At 33.0% G+C, this 22019-nt stretch overlaps 3 protein-coding genes across 3 annotated transcripts; all 3 read right to left on the bottom strand.

Moving 5' to 3' along the window:
• Positions 1-1765: 1765 nt before the first annotated feature.
• Positions 1766-21934, bottom strand: LOC132756705 (ubiquitin carboxyl-terminal hydrolase isozyme L5-like). The gene is made up of 12 exons (XM_060747836.1): positions 21785-21934; positions 14504-14567; positions 12142-12247; positions 10353-10478; positions 9701-9762; positions 9221-9351; positions 8756-8822; positions 7312-7411; positions 5960-6052; positions 5131-5229; positions 4630-4706; positions 1766-3695 (listed from the first exon to the last, which is right to left on the bottom strand). Exons 1-11 carry the CDS (start codon positions 21855-21857, stop codon positions 4656-4658), a joined length of 972 nt encoding a protein of 323 aa, XP_060603819.1. The 5' UTR covers positions 21858-21934; the 3' UTR covers positions 1766-3695; positions 4630-4655.
• Positions 16086-17855, bottom strand: LOC132756709 (uncharacterized). Its single transcript, XM_060747839.1, has 3 exons — positions 17847-17855; positions 17185-17697; positions 16086-16943 (listed from the first exon to the last, which is right to left on the bottom strand). The coding sequence occupies exons 1-3, from the start codon at positions 17853-17855 to the stop codon at positions 16320-16322; spliced, it is 1146 nt and encodes a 381-aa protein (XP_060603822.1). The 3' UTR covers positions 16086-16319.
• LOC132756704 (uncharacterized) lies at positions 17354-18935 on the bottom strand. Its single transcript, XM_060747835.1, has 2 exons — positions 18427-18935; positions 17354-18176 (listed from the first exon to the last, which is right to left on the bottom strand). The coding sequence occupies exons 1-2, from the start codon at positions 18577-18579 to the stop codon at positions 17961-17963; spliced, it is 369 nt and encodes a 122-aa protein (XP_060603818.1). The 5' UTR covers positions 18580-18935; the 3' UTR covers positions 17354-17960.
• Positions 21935-22019: the final 85 nt, after the last annotated feature.

Genomic DNA, 22019 nt, shown 5'->3' on the forward strand with positions numbered 1-22019 from the left:
TTTTTAAAGTTCACGAGATGAAATAAAATTACATCTTACACAACAAACAGACAAATTTTCTTTTTATTTTATGCTTTAAAACAAGTTAAAACGAAATTTCCATAATTTTAACGTCAATATTAAAATCTGTTTCCCCTATTGAGAGCCCCATTTAGAGGGAATTTCTCATTAAAAACAAGAAGTTTTGAGCTGAAAAATAAGTCCGCCAATCAAGTATAAATGACGGTGATATTTATTCATTTTATTAAAAAAATATGAATGATCGCTTGTTTTAATAATAAAAACAAACAATTCTTGTAGAAGAAAAGTCCAACCATCCATCCATATTTCTGTTACTTACTGCGAATTTATATTAGACCTGGCTTTGTAAAATGTAAGCGGCAGCCATTTTTTAAAGTTGTGTATTTTATGGGAGGAAAATAATTGTGTAAGATTTAGAAGGATATGATTTGGATTTGTTAGTCATACACCTTTGTAAAAGAAAGAAAACTTATTTGAGGCTTTCAAAACTGGTGCTAACTCTAATACGGCTTTCAAAACTGGTGTTAACTCTAAAATGGCTTTCAAAACTGGTGTTAACTCTAATACGGCTTTCAAAGCTGGTGTTAACTCTAATACGGCACATAAGAGTTGTAACAAATTGTTGTTATCAACAGACTCATTCAAATAGAATCTTTAGTTTTGACCTTTACATTTCATGTTCCTCATTATTCTCGGTGCATCTTCCTTTTTCGGTTTTTATTCTCTCAACTGCGGGCGCTAAATGTTGCGTACATTGTAAAGTTGCCAAGTCTTTCATCTAAATATATTTTCTAGTACTTCGGAATAAAAAAAAAACTTATACAAAGTACTTGTGTAAGTTTTTTTTTATTCCAAAGTACTAAACATAACGCGTTATCTCAAATTCATTTGGTATATTTATATAGAAATTATATTTATTCATCACAGTTAACTTTTAAATTTTCTTTTTAATAGATTTTGGAAAATACCCATGCGCAGAGATTGGTGCTTCATAATGGTATTTTAAACGCAGAGATCAGTTTCACCTGGAACGTTCATCTTGCCATACTATATTATCTCTGGATTTCAAAGATATAGAGGGTGAACATATTTCTGAAGCGTTTGAATGGTTCCATATTACTGGATACAAATTCTGCACTTCTTGTATGTTGTTTTAGGGCGTTAAAGTAATCTTTCATTTTTAAAATAAATGACAACAATTTACTTAAAACTCCATGCTTCTAGACGAGCCAAAAAATTTAATAAATTCCAACTTGAGGAAAATGCACCGAGAATTTAGGAAAAATAAAAGGATTCATGATTTAAGTAGTAATTTATGTTATATGCGGTTTATGGCAGAATTTTTAGTATTTATATTTCTACTGCGTTACTATAGCACTAACGGCTATTCTTGCAAATTATAACCTCTTTATGGCAATCTATGTGGGTTTTAAGTGACATTGATAATGTGTAAATTGCTTCCTTTCCGGTTCTTTCACAATATTAAATTTTAAATACGTTTTCAAAATTTTCATGAAAATTAGTATGAATCTAGAGGCATGCTGCTTTAAATATGAATCACATAAATCAGTACAATGTTTTCGTGACTGAAACTGAACTTCAACATATTCTTCGTTTGAAAATAAAGAAACTTTTTCTTGTACGTGCATAGTAATAAGGATACATAAAACTTTTGTCAGGTCAGCAAATTCCATTTGACAGGGTAAGATGGAAAAACTGCAATCACAGTAACTACAATAACAAATTATTTAACGAATTCATTTCATTTTATTCAATCGATAACTTTCTTACAACAATTAAAATATCTAAAACATTTTTTTCATTTAATAAATACATTTTAGCAAGACTGAACTTTTAAGCCTATAATTGTTCATGGAATTGACTTGAAGTAATTGGTATAATTGGTACATTTTTCAATTCCAAAGAATATTGAAATGTTTATATAAAATGGAACAACAGATATTAATTATTTATCAAGCTTCTTTTAAAAATCCAAACAAACCCACCATTATACCGAGTGTAGGACAAAAGCCCTCCAGGACAAAAACCCTCCTTTCCAAAAATGACAAGGCGGACAAAAGCCCTCCTGTGAAAATGGCAGTGCGGACAAAAGCCCTCCTGCGTAAAAGTGACTGGGCAGACAAAAGCCCTCCTTCATCAAATACATGTATGAATGTTGAATAATTTGTATTTTCTTTTCAATGCATTTAACATATTAAAACTGTAATCATGAAATTTTTGTTTCCATTTATATGAGCATGCATCTGAATAATAAATGCTAAAATCTGTAAGTGGTCAATATAAAGGGATTACTCCTATTTGAAATTCAAAGATTAATAAATGCTGAAAAAAAGTTTAAAATAACAAAAAGTTACTTTCACGGGAGGGCTTTTGTAGGCCCTGTCATTTTTGGATGGGAGGGCTTTTGTCCGCCTTGTCATTTTTGGATGGGAGGGCTTTTGTCCGGTAGAGCTTTTGTCCATTTCCCCATTACACCTTTTAACTACATGTATATTTCAAGTGTATAAAAGCTATATATTTGCTGCCTTTAGTTTACAAAATTACTGTTTGAATATTGAAAACAGACAATTTAAACTTATATTTTAGTAATAAGAGTGTATACTTCCATCAGAGTGAAAGGTGCATGCTTGAAATCAATGCTAAAAGGTTCTAAACCCTCCTTTAAATAGCAGCATAATGCTTTTTTGCAGAACACTTGAGCCGCGTCACGACAAAACCAATGTAATGCGTTTGCGACCAGCATGGATCCAGGCTGATCAGAATCCATGCTGTTCGCTTACAAACCCTATTACAAGTAAAGAAACTGATAGCGAACAGCATAGATCCTGATCAGACTGCGCGAATGCGCAGGCTGGTCTGGATCCATGCTGGTTGCAAACCCATTATGTTGGTTTTGTCATGACGCGGCTCATTTTGTCTTTCTGTTAACATACAATATCTATGTGTGTAAAGTAACAGAGACATTTTTGTTATCACTCTTTCAAAAATCTTCAACTGTATCTTATTGTTAATACAATTTATATGAAATATCATTTTTGAAATGGCATACCCTTAAACAAACTGTTAGCCCCATTTTCCCTGTGTAGAAAATCTGTTTTATTAGGAAACTTTCCAGATTATAATAAATTGTCTTTCATAAATGGCAAGTTTAAAATTCCACATATGATTTCATGTCAAGATTTTTAATAGATTTAAAGCAGGGTCTTAATAATCAGTGAGAGATCTGTCATTCTGTTGTACTTAAATATGTTGGTTTGTTTTTGTAATAAATTTGAAATCTATTCTTTGTACATTTTTGTTATGTGAGAGAATATATGTTCCACTGTTATGTTATTTAAGAAAAATACCAATGTAGTGAACCAAACTGTCATTCCATTATGCAACATTATTTTTTTTTTGACACCCCCCCCCCCTCCATTTTTTTATAGATTTTTTTTCCATGTTTTTGTCATGTGACATCTCCACTGTCACTGTTATGTCATTTGAGAAATGCAACAACGGCAGCTTGTATGTTCCCAAGGGCCTGATATCCGTGAGAATATAGCATCTGAAGAACTGAGAGTAAAGTTTAAAAATCTCTCATTCTGTTATACCACAATATGTTTCATAGTCATCACCTTAAACTCTGCCAGACATGCCTGTACCATTGTTCCCTACAAGAAAAGATTTAAATATCAAATTTTTAATAAACAAAGATAGCAGATAATCTTTTTTCATGTACAAGACTTCACGGGACTCAAGAGAGGGTTGTTTTTCTTTTACATGGCGGGACGGATATTATTCAACAGTAAATATTAGCTCTAAAAGCAGATTGACTGTATCAGGTAAGACTTTCATTCAAGATGCTTTTATATCAAATATCTTTTATTTTCTAGGTTTAATGTCACACCAACACAGTAAAGTTGATATAGTGATGGAAGACCTCAAGAGCCCTTCCTTGCCATTTTTCAGGCACAAATGGGCAACCCGTAGAACCATTTACATTCAAATTCTTAAAGCTAGCTGGATAGCTATCTCACATTTTGTTTGTTTGTTTGTTTCATTTTACGCCTTTTCCCAACAGTATTTCAGTCATATAGGCGGGTAGTTTCCTAACCATCGTTCCTGGAGAGTTACACCAGTACTAGACTACCTTCCTCTGTGCTAAACTATCCAAGCATCTCCCGGGGATCAAACCCACAGCAGAGAGGTAATTTGATTAGAAATCAACGCATCTAACCACTCAACCACTGAGGCTCTCTCACATGAAAGAATTGGAAGACCCTTGCATGGGTCAAACCTACAGCAGTGAGGCACAAGTGGTTTGAATTCAATGACCTTAACAACTAGGCCATGGCCAACTAAATATCTAAGATAATTGGGTCAATAAATAAAAGCTAAAATATCTAAATAAGGGGCAAAATTTATATTGGAAGATTCTTACACGGCTTTGAATATGGGAACACTGCAAATAACGTAATTCTTGACCAGAAGATTCTTTAAAACTTTCAAATGATTCAGAGTTTCTTTTTAATATATGTTACCTTTTGACACAATGAATTTCATATGACTAGTAAACAGATTTAGTTATATAATTATACAATATACCTTGATTGTGAAAACTGCTAACTGGTTTATTTTGCTTTCACTTTTTCTTCTTTCCTTTTTTCTGCTTTTTCTTTAGCCTTTAATAATAATAATAATAATAATAATAATAATTATCCATATTTAAAGTAAAGAATATTATGAATGATATATCCGTATGACACAACACATAATACATATGTTCACTAACAAATGATCTGAATGATCAGGATCAAATGATGCGGATTTTAATTTTAATGTTCTACAAAACTAAAATTGATCATATTTTCCATCAATTAAGTGGCATATAGATAAAATTTGCTGATTTGCACAGGAACAAGCCTTTTACTGGATGATACCAACAAATAACAAAACAAATACAATATTATAATCTAACAAAACATTCCTCCCTGTTACACCAGTACTAACCCCTTTTTATGAATAATTTCCAACATCAAAAAGTCTTTAAAAAATAATGGTACTGCATTTTTCAACTTAAATTTTTTTTCTAATAAATTAAAATACCTTCTCGACTAGTGGTAGCAACTGCCCCTTTTCTGACAATATCTTCAACAATTCCATTATGAAAGGGAGGTAATTGTGTTTTCTACGGATATTTTCTATCTGAAAATAAAAAACTCATCAAGTAAGCAAACTTGCCATTGAAAATTTAATAACAATAATAGAATTTTTCATTAAATGAAAAATGCCTGTCATACAAGGGTTGTCCTGAAAGTTCGCATAAAAGTTCTACTATGAAAAATATAACACGCTATATGCCTATTTGAGATCTAAGCATGTGTATTTAGTATCAAATATCTATTTGTTAAGAAACTAAACATGTTAACATTTAAACAAATATAATTTAATGCTAGGAGCTAAAGACCATATTTATACAAATATATCGAGTAAAAGTCATCTTAATTTAGTAAATTTAAAAATATAACAGTAAAACAGTACATTATTTATATACCTTAAATAAAAAGACTTTATTTTCCTCTGGATGTCAAATACATAGCACACGTTATACATTATCAAAGATTAAACCCCCCCCCCCCTGTTTTTGTTTAAATCACGGACCTTAAATACATAATAATATAAATTTGTGTTTAAATTTAAAACCATGTGATGGAACTACTTTCAATCCACATTAAAACCATGTGATGGAACTACTTTCAATCCACATTAAAACCATGTGATGGAACTACTTTCAATCCACATTAAGTCCGAAGTTATGATAATAGAAGAGATGTTGCGATTGATATGTGTCACTTTAAATTTTCTATCACTATTCTCCCTATTAAGCTAAAAGGGTGTGAACAAAGGATAGAAATGTTATATAAACATGACATACCTTATATTTTTTCATCTTTCTCTCCTCATCAGCAACTAACATCTGTAACTGACTTATCTGTGACTTTACTAAATCTGTCTCCATACCGCCTGTCTGTTAAATACAACAATATAAAATATACTACTTTGTTTACATTTTGCTACTTTTATGACAAAGCATTAAACATTTTATGGTCGTAATGCACTTCACTTTTCAATGAGATGAATAACTTTGTGATATTGCATGGTCAAGATAATACCATTAATGCAATAGTTGAATCATTTTCCTTGTGAAAAAAAGGCGAGTAACTCTTGAAATACTGTTTTTTTTGTTATGTCCCTTGTGAAGTTGTTCTACATATGTGTCTTGTCCCAAGAAGCAAGAAGCCCAAGTTATTAAAATATTTATTTGTTAAATTTATGGTCATTTAGCACAATAAAAATGATTCCGGAAAATAATGGGAACAAACGAATTATCTAAAATTAAGCGCACATACTTTTGGTATAGACCTTCATCGATTGGTATAAAATGCTCGAAAAAAAAAAATTATCGTCTGGTCATGTGGAGTCCTTAAAAACTAGCATGGTGAAGTATGACAGCCATTATTACATAGAGGATAAGTGAAATATGAACTTTTGGTGTTCACGAGGTGAAATATATTTCAATCTTACACTAAACTATACAAATTTTCTTTTTATTATATGCAAAATAACGTTTAAAAAGACGTTTTAACCTAATGCTAAATGAAAGGTGCGCCAACCATTTACGACATCACGTTATTAAGTTGGTACCCAGTACTGTGCATGCTGGCATTTCACTGAAACGACGTAACGGGCTTAAATTCAAAACAGTGAATATCATCAATTTGATAATTTCACTGTTTCAAACAGAGAAATAACAGTTTTTTATTTCACTAATATATTTCTATAAACCACCGAAAAGCATGTAATAAAAGATAATGGCTTCCACCTGTGGCCTTTCATATCTAGTTAGATGTTTACACTGGCTTTCAGAACAGATCAGAATATCTTTCTTGAGGCAAACAATTTACAGCCTTGAGGTTTCTGCTGAAGAATTTCAAAAGAGCTAGATATTCCCCACTGTGATGGCAGTCAAATGCTTCATTCATTTTCTTGCCAATTTTTTTATTTAACTTATATTTTCTTATGGCACCATATATATGAAATAGAACTAAATTCATAATGGGGAAATGACAACATCTTAAGCATGTAACTCATTCATAAAATTGCGCCAGGAAAGAGTCATTTAAATAAAAGCAAGGCACTTGTCTTACAGTCTTTCCAGCATGGGTATAAACTGAAGTAAATCCTGTCTGATATGTAAGTATAGGAAAATTCTAACAGAAAACATACCTCTGTTTGAGCAAATAATTCTTGTAATCTCTTTTCATAACATGCTTTTCTATCAGAAACTAAAGCCATGAGGTTAAAATGGATTTCACCAGCACTGTACCTGAAAGTAACAAAAAGAAAAAATCTCCTTTTTTTGCTTTGATTTTTTGATTTTATGAAGGACAAATATGTCAACTTTTCAGTTTTACTGGGAATTATTTGTTTGTTGGTTTAATAACCGTCCATCATCTTTTGGAAAAAGTAAAATCTACCAAACTTTGGCAGATTGACATAAAAATGCGTCACAACAGCTATTTGTCAAATTTCTTAAACATGCTTCTTGATAAAGAATGGCCCTTAACTATACTGCCATGAAATCATGGCTTGTTACTGCAATAAGGATCAAACCACAGTTCATGTAGGAGTATATTGTTAATATCATCTTCATTCTATCTAGCATTGCCAAGATAACTGCATAAAAGTGTTGTTTGACTATTGAAATTGCATTAATACAATAATAATGTCATGGGTCTCGGGTTCAAGTCAGGATGCACATTTTTCTCATCTTGTCACAAAAACAAATTAATATGAAAATTATTTTAAGAATGTGTATGAATATGTACTATATTATCAAGTTACTTTAACCCTTTCCCTCATAAACATATTGTGAAAAATGGCCGTTTTCATTGAAAAGCCTCCTATTACAAGTTCAAACTGCTATGAAACTATGAAGAATGCTTCAATACTAATCAAACTTGGCACAAATGTTGACTGGACCATTGCCTTGCCTTTGTGATGACATACTCAGTCTTAAATTTCCTGTTACAAATGAGGGGACGTCTCAAAATTGCCAAAAATCACTATTTTGCCTTGATTTTCTCCATCAAAATTTATTTTAAAGTGCCGCAACTTCTCAAGGGATTGAGACAGAGTCAAAGGCTTTTCAGTGTTGGTTACACGTTACCTTATGATGGACCTGAGGTCATTTTTAGCCTCTCACAAGTCCAAAATTTTCTTGGCAAAGAGGGGGACTACCGCCCCCCCTTCAAACCCCCCAAACAGAAGGGGGCACATCCCCCTTCTGGAACATCCTGATGTATTTTTTGGATGGGGGCTGGCTCACCTTTTTTAGCAACATTTCTCAAACGAAAACATGTGTTTGGGGCCCAAATAGGACATTTTTTCACTATTTGAGGCCTAAAAGAGGGGGGGGTTGAAAGTGCGTTGTTTTGCGTATATAGGAGGTAAAGAGTTAATAGGAGATGCATTGTGAATTTTTGGATTCACTGCTAAAGCCGAGCAAGCGGCTGTGGGAAATATTGAACATCACACCATCATAAATAGACTAAATAATATTGCTTTATGAGATGCCCTAATATCCTGAATTTTCAATTATGGAGTCTTCATAAATTGTTTTCAAAGCTTTTAAGAAATTTCTTATTTTAGAGTTGTCTTATACACTTACTTTTGCATGCGTTTTTCAAGAACAGGTTTAACAAGGTCCAACCAGTCTGAGCCCTCTGGTACAGCACCTGTAGATACAATAAACTACTTGTCATTTCTGTGACACAATTCTTTAAGGATATGTGTACTAATAAAAGGTATAAAGTTCACAAGCTAGGCCCTGAAAACCTTTTTTTTATCCAAGCCTACAATAATATTCATGCCTGCAAAAATAATCCTGTATAATATATTAGATCATAATAATTAAATAATGATTTTTATAAATGATTTGTGTCTTTAACAAACATATTTTAAAACATATTTTAATAGTTCTAATTAGTGCCCTCCCCCCTCTTGGAAAAATGCAAGCCCCCAGGTGGTTTGGGATGTGTTTAATAGAAACAGTATGGTAATCTTTTCTGAGGCATAATGTGCCTTTGAAGAAAATGGTAAAAATTGAAGCTTCATCATTATCATAATGGTTTACCTAGATCTATTGGCCCATCTTTAAGACCATCCAGCTCGTATAATCTACCATCTATGGGGATGTAACTTACAAAATGGAACACATCGTCGTCTTTCTTTGCTTGTTTCTCATCAAACTCAAACATTTGCTGTCTACAATAATATAATAATAAAGACTTCAAATTTAAATCTTTAAAGCTGCATGCCTCCAGATGAGCCAAAATATTTCAAGAAAATCAAACTTTGGGAAAACACAAAATGACAAAAATATTGTAGGAAAAGTAAATAAATTCAAGAAATATTTCATATCTAATGTGCTATCAATGAATGATTTTGCGGTATTTATCATCATATTTCTACTGCGTTACTAACGCAGTAAGGGCTATTTTTTGCATATTTAGACCTCTTTTTGGTAATTTTGTAGATGGTTAGTGCTGTTTGCAATATGTAAATTTTCTGGGTGGCAGAGTAGCACAGACTGATTATCTAATATCATACTCACCTTGAGAAGCTGTTGTGCACTTGTTTGATAATATCGGAGTTACTTAGACTGAGCCCTCGTAGCTGGGGAAATAAAGATAGTGTCACAGTTATAAAATGGTCTTTAGAGAATTAACATATTATAACTAGCAGTGAAAATAATGCAAAGCAATACATGCAGTGTTAACGCCTGTCTGTTATAACTTTAGACAAATGTTGTAACTTATTTAGGGACATAACTCCTAAAATATAGCTTTCAGAATTATGCCCCTTGTCATACAACTGTATTTGTCATGATAAGCAAGTACTCCATCTCGTTAAATAAAACAATATTTTGCTACCAGAGGCTAGCATAATATGATTTTATTCAACTTATTCAATAAAAATAGTATTAAACTTACTCTCATTCAATATCCTCTATGTAAATAACACTTGTATAATGCCTGTTAGAACCATCAGAGAAAGAAATGGTAATATTAATTTGTTTCTGTACTTATTTTCAGCATATTGCATGTTTAGTGGTTCCATCACATGTATAATGGTTACATCACATGTCTAAATGTAGAACTTCAACAGTGATTTTAATGCATAATAATACACAATATCGGTCCATCTATGTTCAATAGTGAAAAATGCTGGTCGTGTTAGAATTTATAATATACAACAATACTTACAGCAGGGTCAAAGTTCTGTGAAAATTCTTTGAAGGATGAGAGAGTCTCTCCCAAGGTAAGATCTGGATGACTACAATTTAATAATATACTAAGGATGGCCTGTGTTGCGCAAGCATTATTAATAACCTGTAAAGAAAAACATACAAATATGAGACTATAGTCCAAGGTTACAAATAAAATCTCTAAGTTCACGCTCAGATCTCAGGTATTTGATTGGTCAGAAACCTTCACGGAATGTACACTAACCAATCAAAATCCTGAGATTTGTCAGGTAGAACACAAACAAAAAAGTTTTATAACCTCAGAGTCAAGAACATTGGTTTCTTATCCCTTAGCCTGATGAATATTTTTAATTAGACTTCCTCTTTACTCTGAACTGTCCATTATCATTTTTTTGAGGGGGTTTTAAAGGTACAAAAGTTCTAATTACATTTATTGTGTAATTCGTACATAATTTGAGCCGCGCCACGACAAAACCAACATAATGGGTTTGCAACCAGCATGGATCAAGACCAGCCTGAGCATCTGCGCAGTCTGATAAGGATCCATGCTGTTCGTTATCAGTTTCTCTACTTGTTATAGGGTTTGTAAGCGAACGGTATGGATCCTGATCAGACTGCACGGAGACAAAGGCTGGTCTGGATCCATGCTGGTCGCAAACCCATTATGTTGGTTTTGTCGTGACACGGCTCATTTATTGATGATACGAATGTTTTTTTCAAATTATGTCTTTACGTTTGGTCTGCTTTTATAGTTTAAAACTGCCATAATATGGCCTATAATGCAAGACATCAAGCCCTTGTAAACATTCTGTCATTGCTCTCTTGCTTTACTGTCATTGTTTGATTATAGTCTAGCATGCTGTCCATCCCCCCTAGGAGGCCTGCTAGGAAACAAATTTGGCCTGCTTAGCTGAAAGTTATTGAGAACCCTGATTCATAGATTTCCATTAATTTCTCTAATTAAATAAAACATTTCACTGAGCATAGTACTAGTATATCTTTGTAATTAAAAAAATTCCCATGCAATTAAAAGTAAAAACGGTTGCAAAAAAAGAAACAAGTCAGCCAACAGTATAGAGCCTGGTTAGCAGGCTGGCCTGACTCTAATCTATAGATACTGCCAGCAAAGACGAATCACTGTCAGTTCCAGCACAGTGTAGGTTACCCATTTGAGGTTAAAAACTTACAAGATATTCACGATGGACAGCATGCTAGACTATAATCAACCAATGACAGTAAAACAAGAAAGCAATGACAGAATGTTTACAAATTCACAAAGGGAGATAAATCAGTAAATATCCATGCTAGAGTTATACAGGTTAGTACATATCCTTGAACTCTGAAGTCATGTAATACATTGCAAGTTTCTTGTAACTCTAGATATATATTTTCAGTAGTTAGGCAAATAGAACCTGTATATAAAACAGAATTTCCCAATTCTACCCAAAATTCTAAATTAAGAAAAGGTGTGATTCAGTTAAAATCCATACTAAAATAATAAGTTAGTGAAAACACAAAAAAGAAAAAATGTTCAATATTGGTTTGGTGTAATTAAATTTAAACAAATGTAAAGCTTCAAAGGTACTATGAAAAATCAAATGTCCAGGTGACTAAATTCGACTAGCTATCCTTTTGTCATGTGGTTATGAAATAAATAGAAACACAATACTGGACGGACTCACAGACAGGCTGAGGTGTCAGAACCGCTGGTCAATTTTTGTAAAGCTTAAAATAAAGCAAACAAAAAATCTTACTTGAAACATGATCGTAATAATCTCCCTTCATACCTGTTTAGCAAAGAATATCTTCTCCAGCCGACTATCTTGAACAATGGAACCATCTGGCTCTGTGTCTGGTACCCATTTAAACAGAAATATCAATCCGTGAACAGGTCTAAAATGAAATAAGTGGCAACAGTTACATGTACTTGCAAGTTAATTTAAAGGAACTCCACTGACCACTGAGGTCAAAAAAGCCTAAGAAACATAATATTTAAAATTCTCACTTAAATCAAGTAAGGTATTTAAAAAGGAAACTAGAAATGTGTCATCATGCCACGGATGCCCCCGCATGCAGCCAAAATTTCAGATGGTGCTTTAATTATTTTTTTCATTTTAAGTTCAAAGCCCTTAAAACTTTTCAATGTTAACACAAACCATTTTCATTCAATGTTCAAGGCACTGAAATTATTCAGTCTAAACCTTTTAAAAATAGCATATTGCATATTTGTAGCCAAAATAATGAGTGCTGAAAGTGAAAGTTCAAAATTTTTCCAACATTCAGGAAAGATAAGTTTGTCTTAAATCATTGAAATACAACCAAATTCAAACTTAAACTGCTTATTCCTAAGATGTATCTATATTATTTTCAAAGTGAAAGGGACATAACTCTGCCAAAAAATCATCAAACCATGACCAAATTCCAACTTGACCTGCCCATTCCTTTGACATATCCATATGTCAAATTTAAGTTGCATATGTAACACTGTTGGGTAGATAATGAACAGAAACTGTAAATTTCATATTATTTTCAAAGTGAAAGGGGCATAACTCTGCCAAAAATCATTGAACCATGACCAAACTCGAACTTGCCTGCGCATTCCTTTGACGTATCCATATGTCAAATTTGAGTTAAATGTGTTGTACCGTTGGGAGATAATAAACGGAAACTGAAAATTTCATATTATTTTCAAAGTGAAAGGGGCATAACTCCGCCAAAAATCATTGAACCATGACCAAAATTGAACTTGACCTGCGCATTCCTTTGACATATCCATATGTCAAGTTTGAGTTGAATGTGTTGTACCGTTGGGGAGATAATGAACGGAAACTGAAAATTTCTTATTATTTTCAAAGTAAAAGGGGAATAACTCTGCCAAAAATCATCGAACCATGACCAAATTCGAACTTGACCTGTATTTTTTCATGAAATATCCATAAGTCAAGTTTGAGTTGAATGTGTTGTACCGTTGGGGAGATAATGAACGGAAACTGAAAATTTCATATTATTTTCAAAGTAAAAGGGGCATAACTCTGCCAAAAATCATCGAACCATAACCAAATTCGAACTTGACCTGTATTTTCTCATGACATATCCATATGTCAAATTTGAGTTGAATGTGTGCAACCGTTCTTAAGATAATGAACGGAAACTGATGATGACGGAATGACAGAATGACGGAAGGATGGAAGGACGGAAGGATGGAAGGATGGAAGGACGGAATGACGGAACAGGGTAACACTATATGCCCCGGCCATTACAAGGCGGGGGCATAAAAACTGCATTAATTAAAAATCTTTTTTTTTTTTTTTGCGCTATTCTTTGACTTTTGGATTAATTTGCACAACAAAAATATCAATTCAGGAAAAACTGGGGGAGGGAATTATAATTTGCATATAAGTTACGGCTCTAGAGATACATCAAATGGTACACAAATATTTGAAAAACAATTCCAGTCTCGTCATGTCAAAAAATTTCAGTTGAGTCCCTTTAATGTAAATTTCTGAACAAAAATATGACCCTGTTTTTTCCTCTCCCTCACCAGGTGCACACAATCTGTAAATTTTCAGGTCTTGTTGAATTTAGAAAATAAAATTGACACCAACAAAATTCACTAGTGAATTTATACATCACTTTATTAAAAGGATGGATTTTATTAAATTCTATACTGATATTCCCATTAGGCTTACAGTTATGCTTTGAACAAAATACAAAAAGCCAAATCAACCGACCTGGGGGACTGACATATTGAATCTAATTTTTATATATCCCTTTTATTATTATTGTAGTATATAAAAAAGGGCATTATTATAATGCAAGGTAATAAGTAAAATGACCCTGCAAAACAGAATTAAGGAGGCATATATATACCAAAATGACTGTCTTAAATGCATTCTAAGCTGCCTCAATACTTAATAAACACTCCATGTTGCATGCAATAAAACCAAAAATGACAGTAACAACTTCTCAAATTAACAATGGGGGACAGTCTCAGAAAAGTCTTTAATGACAACCCTGTGACCACAGTGACACTCCCTTGTGAAGTTGTGGTCAGTTTGTACACATAAATGTTATAGCATATATATGAACATCCTTATAAGCTATTGACTCATATATAAATATAAATGCTTTAAATTTTTTATGACATACTTTAAATCTTTCAGTGTTTCTTCATCCAAGCTCCATATCTCCTCCACTTGCACACCTTCACAACCTGTAAAATTAGAAATAACATTTTCAGAAACAGGGCCCTAAATATCTAACAGGGGACTCAAACCGGGGACCAGGGAAAAGGTATATTAAGGTAGGGTAATTTCTCTTTGTTTTAAAGAAAAAGTGGAATACTATATGTCAACAAAATCTCATATTGTTAAATGTTATATATATTTGATTTTGCACAAAAAAAAACAATTTCAGTAAGATATAATTGGTCAAATAGTGATTTTTTTCACTGTATTTTACAGCTGAATAAAGGCTGTTTCCCCTAGCCCAAAATAGGTATACATGTATTTTCTCCTAAAAATGCTAATATTTTCCCATAAACAGACCTGGGGATGATTACATTGATCAGTAATTGATTTAATTACAATTACTTTCAGATTTTATTGTAATTGATTACAATTGATTACTCAGTTTTGCCTCTGTAATCAATTAAATTACAATTACTTTGAGAAAGTAATTGATTGATAATTGATTACATTCCATGTATAACTATAAACAAAAGTTTCTTTATGCTATTTAATATATACATTATATACATTATATACACAAAGGATTTCCAGCTCATCAACAGTCATCATTTTTACACACTTTTAGTAAATGACATTTAATGTCACATCACTTTATCATATTTTAGCATTGCACTTTAGCATCATAAGTTCATGAAACTGTCTGTCAGTCAGTCTGCATCTATAAGACGGAAAATTTTTCTCGCAACACTAAACAAACGCTCTACAGGGGCCAATGATGCAGGGATGGTCCTCAGTCTTCTTGGTGTAGGTTTCATAATGAACTCCCTGCAAAAGAAATATTTAAAGTGTCAATTGTACAGTATACTGTATACAGGTGTTAAAACAGGTGTGAAAACAATAAATTTGTATATGGGAATTCAAAGAGACAATAGACTTTACAAAGAAATTATCAGTTTTTTTTACAAACACTTCAATGGTACAAAAGTATCCATTATAATATAGACACATTGTCTATCACCTTACAAAATAACTGTTGCATATAATTAAAATACATGTATGGTAATATGCATCTGACATAAACTCTAGAATATACAAAGTAAAGAAGTTATCTACATTGTTTGAAACTTTTTAAAACATGGTTTAATCAAAATATTTGAAACAAAATTTAACATACCTTTATGTGGGTAATGAAATTTGAATGTGACTTAGTGTTTCCATTTATCTTCTTAGGGCGGAATCCGGACAATCCCCCTCCCGGACGATTCCCCTCCCAGTAAATTTGAATGTTTTTTCACAACCCGGACATTTCCCCTCCCGTTATTTTTTTACGGCGGACAATTCCCCTCCCGTTTTTTTATCAACCCGGACAATTCCCCTCCCGTTCTTTTAACAACCCGGACAATTCCCCTCCTACAAGTTTTAATCGGCTTTAAATACATTTTGCTATCTCGTGCGGACGAGGGAATGGTATATCCCCAATTTTCATACATGAATATAAACAAAACAAAACGCATTTTTTAAAATAATCTTTATTTCGTCAATACATTTTTGCAGCGGCAAAACAATAAAAGAACAATTGATGAGAACAAAACGATTAAGCTATAGATTCTTGCAAAGAATATATTATGCACATGTAATAGGAAATTGAACTGTCATCATCGTCATTATGATTAGAAAATCACATTCACCATATTGAATCAGTACATGAAGTCAAGTCCTTACACAAAATATCAGTGATCATTTTGATTTTATAACACATTTGTAGGAGTTCTACTTCATTTCACAAGTCTTTCACATTTCCCTATGGCATGTAGGAATTCCTGGGTTGATTTCGTTCCCGACTGAATTTCCTCGCACAGTTTCTTGAGTTTTCTCTGATGAGAGACTGTTTCTTTTCTCCTACGTTTCGTCACATTTTCTCCTACACTGTCTCTATACACCTCTGTCTCTACTAATGAATTGTCTTTCTGGAGGCAATTTATAACTGTCCACAATGATGGATTACTGTGTCCTACAAGGTGTCTAAAACCATTGTTCCAACTCTCACAAACGTTGTTGGTGCGGTCACCGTCATTAAGTGTTGTTTCATGAACATTCCATACTTGGGGATCGAATCTTGGTGATGTCTTTCGTAGTCGAATTCGTCCATTACATAGCACTGATCTGTATGACCCAGAAACGTATGTTGAGTCAAAATAGTCTACTAAACCTGACAAGACATCTGGGGCTGAATCTCGAAGAAGCGACATTCCTTCAGTCACCTTGCTCGCTGGAAGGAAGGCAAGGCCGTCTAATTGACCACAGAAGTGTCTGATATCCTTGTCTTCTCTGTACAACGACTGTAACCCTTCGCTTTGAATATGACGCCATGTAGCTTGTGTTAGATGATAAAAACAACCCTGAAATAAAATAAAGAAGTTAGTCAAATCTAACAATAATCGGACACTTTTTAACACAAAAATAAAGATGAAACGTTACTATGTATTTAATAAATAATATAACCAGTGATAGCATTGTGACTATTTGAAATAAGGTGTTTATACTTAAACATACAGACATATTTATTTTTGCTGTTTGAAAGAAACAGTGAATACTTGTATTATCTGGGATACATTTGATATGTTTTGTAAGCATACATACCTGTATATGGATACTTGAGCCAATGACTGATCTCACCGCGTTGTGTATGGCGATCTCATAGTCTGCGACGATTGTTGCTGGGTTGGGCCGGATGTCCTTCTGTAAGCAAACGTCTAAAATTGCTGTAAAACATTCTTCATAGTGTGATTGTTGTTTACCAGGTAATAGAGCGTACACCACCGAAACATGTGAATCACTTAATGGAACTCTTATACAAAATAATTGTCCAAACTGTTGTGGTGCTGTGGAATGAGTTCCATCCATGTACCAAGTATGAGCGTTTCCTAAAAGTTCTAATCCGGTTTCACTTGAAAATATAAGGAGGCGGCTTGTGTCGGACGCATTGTCGTGTATCAGGAATGGTTCATCATTTTCTGCATTTGTAGTGGTGTAATCATTCGGTAGTGGATGTGGAATGTCGTTAATTGATGTTGGTTCTTTTGGTGCTTGTCCTCTTTTTACACGTCTAATTGATCTTTTCAGAGATTCATGTTGTCCTGTTGCTGCGCGCACCTAAAAAAAGAAATAAAGAAAGCTAACATACATTAAGGATTAAACTTACATTCAATATAACATCGACCTTTACCCCTCACATGTTAATTTCTTTTTTACTAAGGTGCAATTCTGTTATTATAATGCAACAATATGTGCTATTCACGTACACCAGACATATAGAGATACAGGGAGAAAAAGAATTTTATTTTTATTGTCATTTTATTTCTTTTTCTTTATAATACTTATTCTCTTTATATTTTATTTTCTATTTAATATTTATTTTAAATAAATATTGTGCTAACATTATTCTTTCCGTAAAAAAACATTGTTATAATTACCTGCACTGGATATTGGAGCAGTTTATCAGCAAGAATCTGACCAGGTTTTCCTCTATTAGCATCAGCTGCATTCATTATTTCTGTTCTAATTTTTATGGCTTCTACTGCGAATTTATCTGCGTCATGTGTGTGAGAAGTTACTGAATGAACACTCGTCATCTACAAAAGGAATAAATTTATAACAACTTTAAATTATTTATATACATTTGTAATACAAAAATATACACAACAAGTATTAACAAATTATGTTGTGGTTTTAATACTTCTAAAAGATACTATTTGTTTTTAAAATAGTTATTAATTTGTACAATGGCTCGTAAATGTAGGAATGTAGGAATAGTTAAAATTAGTTCTAATTATTTCCTGTTTTACTTAATTTTTACTTAATTATTTATTCCTGAAAACTTACGTTCAAGTCTGTCACCGCAGCACCCTTGCATTTTTGGGCGTACCTCTGGGAACACTCCCATCGTATAGTAGATTTTGTTGTTCTCTTCTTGGTATAAACGTATCCATCATGACAAAGTTTTTTGGTACCGTTTCTTGTTGTAATAATTTCCATTTTGGAAGTGATTTGAAGAAAGATTTGACAATATTATAAATGTTTTCAGTTTAACAGTTTGTTTTTAAGAGTAAAAACTGTCATCCTTAATAATAAATAGACTAATTATAAAATAGTAAATACTTTTTGTACACTAATTACAAAACAATTATTGTGATCTGCTTTAACGATAATTAATAATTGTCAATAATTGGTTTTGCAATTAAGGACACATTTAATTAAGGGCGGCAATGATTAAAGATTTTTTATTGACAGTTTGTTTATCTTAAGCAGCGGCGGCAATGATTAAAGGCGGTATAATGTCACCTTTGTGAAATAATGATTGTTAAAAGTTCCGATCTTTAACAGTTTGTTGTTAAGAGCAAAGACTGTCATCTTTAATTAGTATGTTTATAGATTTTTTTAATCGCATAGGCGGCTATGATTAAGGGATGTATAATGTCACGTTCCGCTCTGTGAAAAAACGGGAGGGGAATTGTCCGCTCTGCTAAAATAACGGGAGGGGAATTGTCCGCCCTGTAAAATTAACGGGAGGGGAAAAGTCCGCCCTATTAAAATAACGAGAGGGGAAATGTCCGGGTTGTGAAAATAATATGTAAGGGGAATCGTCCGGGAGGGGGATTGTCCGGGATTCTCTTAGGGCACAATTTGCACTGTGCTGTCACATTTCCAGATGTTTCTTTAGGAAATTCATAGATATCATAAATCCAATGATTTGACATTTTGGTTAGAATACCAGCCAAACAATGATGTCTATCTTTCAGTTAGAATTTGGTTAACTATATGGATTAAAACTTATTTCTTCATTGTGAGTGATGTCTTAAAATGTCTCACTTGATATTTTACTACCTTAGTTAAACTGTAACATGTGAAATAAATCATTTGAATTTCAATAGTTTCATGTAAAATCTGAAAGTTATCAATATCAATCAAATTGTAATCATAATTACAGACTGAATTTGTGCTGTAATTGATTAATTACAATCAATGTAATCAATTTTGAGCCAGGTAATCAATTACATGATGATTACAGTGTAATCATGTAATCAATTAAAAAATCGATGATTACGATTAGTGATTACCCCAGGTCTGCCCATAAAATGCCTCATGCTCTTCCTTACCAAAACCATGACTTAACAGCATCTGACTTTTATCAGCTAGAAGACAGAAATTTGTAGCCTTTGCCATATACCATGCATGTGAAATTGAATTGCGTTAATCGTTAAGCGTGTACATGTATGTAATACTTTTTACTTTTATTTAAATATTACATACTTAACGATTAACGCAAATAAAAGCATATGTCGTACTTTGAGGGTACCTATGTGTTAAATAGAGAATAACATGCTACTGTCTTTTGATATCAATTTTATCAGGCGAGGCTGATATGGGCTAGAAAGGGCGAGGCTTGCCGAGCCCTTTCTGCCCATATCAGCCGAGCCTGATAAAATTGATATCAAAAGACAGTAGCATGTTTTTCTATTTATCATGTAACACATAATAACTGTCAAAATAACAAAATAATCAACTTTTAAATAGCGAATTTCGTTAAAAAGGGGAATTTTTGTTCAAAGAAATAATTCTTGAAAACAAATTCCTCCGCCCCTGAAAATTAGAATTTGTAAATTTTGGCGGCCATTTTTTCTTTCGACTTGGATAAAAGATACAACAGACTGTAGGCCTAATACGATAACATTCTTACCTTTAATTTAAACATCGATCCAAAAATCGGCTTAGAATCACATAAACTAAACTTTACTGCAATTTTTGTCTTGAATTGTCAAATTCAAAAGTTCACGATAATTTCAATCAAAGAAAAGTCAACTCGGCAATCAAACACAAGCTACACAAACATGCGTCTTATTTTTTAAACGAAACAATTTGTTCACTTATTAAATAATAATCCGGCGAAATAAAGTAAACATTTACAAGTTCTCAAAGAAAACCGTCTAGCCTGTTTGTTATGATTACATGTATAGTATGACGTGAACATCGATGATGTCATTTGCAATATGAATTATGACGTCACTTCATTTAGTAGGTGCTAAAACTATTCGCTATCTAATTTATTCGTAATTGAAATCGAAATAACAAATAAATAAATATCGCATCTTGATTCAAGACTTGTAAGGGTATGAGATCACATTGTAGAATTCACATGATGATGAAAATGAGAATATAAGCAATTGAAAAAAAGTCGGTTAAAATGGGCGGGGCTTATTTTTGATATCAGGTTACTGACCTGATATCAAAAATAATTATCAGGCAAGTGTTATCGGGCAGTTACCATAGCAGTTGCATGATAAAAAATGAGAGGGTACCTGTGATATAAAAATTCAAATGAAGAGAGGTAGCCTGTGCCGCTGCAAAACCGAAAGTAGGGTGTTTTTATGAATTTTACATTTATTTTTGACAATATAGATCTACTGCCATTTGTCCGAAGATGATATGTTCATGAACATATTAAATATGTATGATGCATATATAATCAAGCCACAGGTTCATTTCAGCCCGAAAAATATGTAAGTTGATGGGCAAAGCAAGACATGTCGATTTTTTGTAGCTTATTGTGAAGTAGCAGTACATGAAAATCGGGCACATGACAAATCAGCACATAAATAAGGACCGCATAAATAAAACATTCTAGTGTTCCGTGGTATACATCTTTTCTATGTGTCATACCTCCTTTCCTTATTACAATGAAATTTTACTGTATTGTTATCCATCCCTGGTTTGTTTTTAGCAGAGAATGACCCGTGCATGTTCAGAGAGGGTACCGTTTGAGCAGATTTCGCAAAGAGGGTATCAATATGGATATGCACCATGTCTATACCAGGTATAAAATTTACCGAACCCGTGTGCTGAAGCGATTCCATTACAACATGTGTGCGGCGCTGTTTTGTACTTAGCCATGATGTCGATATTTTATCTGAGTGTGTGCCTGCATTAAAATTTATATGAAATCACTATTCAGGTTATGTTGAAGATTTTGGTCCAAATACTTATTTTTTATAACCATAATGAAAAATGTATAAATTAACTCATATTTATATGGTTTTATGAATCTAAACGTAGACAGTACAAGACTTGCAACAAGTTGATCATCATGTTCATTAGCCTAGCCCTGTAGCCTGAGTAGCATGAGTAGGGCTATTTGTACAAAGCAAATTTTTATTTAATTTTTGTCAAGATATGTTCAAATTACCAAAGCCTTTGATTAACTCTGTAAAAACGCCTGGGTCACTTTCAATCAAACACCAGTCCCCGGCGCTTGACATTTTATCAGTTTCTTGTTGTTTTTGTTGCTTTTTTACTGAAATAAATTTGTTTTCCCCACGTGAAGTCCAAACAACTCCGAATATATAGTTTATTTAAATGCCGGTTAACACGGAAGTTCTCCGGTTTGTCCGGAAGTGGAACGGCTTTCTGTCGCATCGTCT

This window comes from Ruditapes philippinarum, unplaced genomic scaffold (assembly GCF_026571515.1).
Source record: "Ruditapes philippinarum isolate M1 unplaced genomic scaffold, ASM2657151v2 ctg1978_1_1_1_1, whole genome shotgun sequence".
Classification (NCBI taxonomy): Eukaryota; Metazoa; Mollusca; class Bivalvia; order Venerida; family Veneridae; genus Ruditapes; species Ruditapes philippinarum.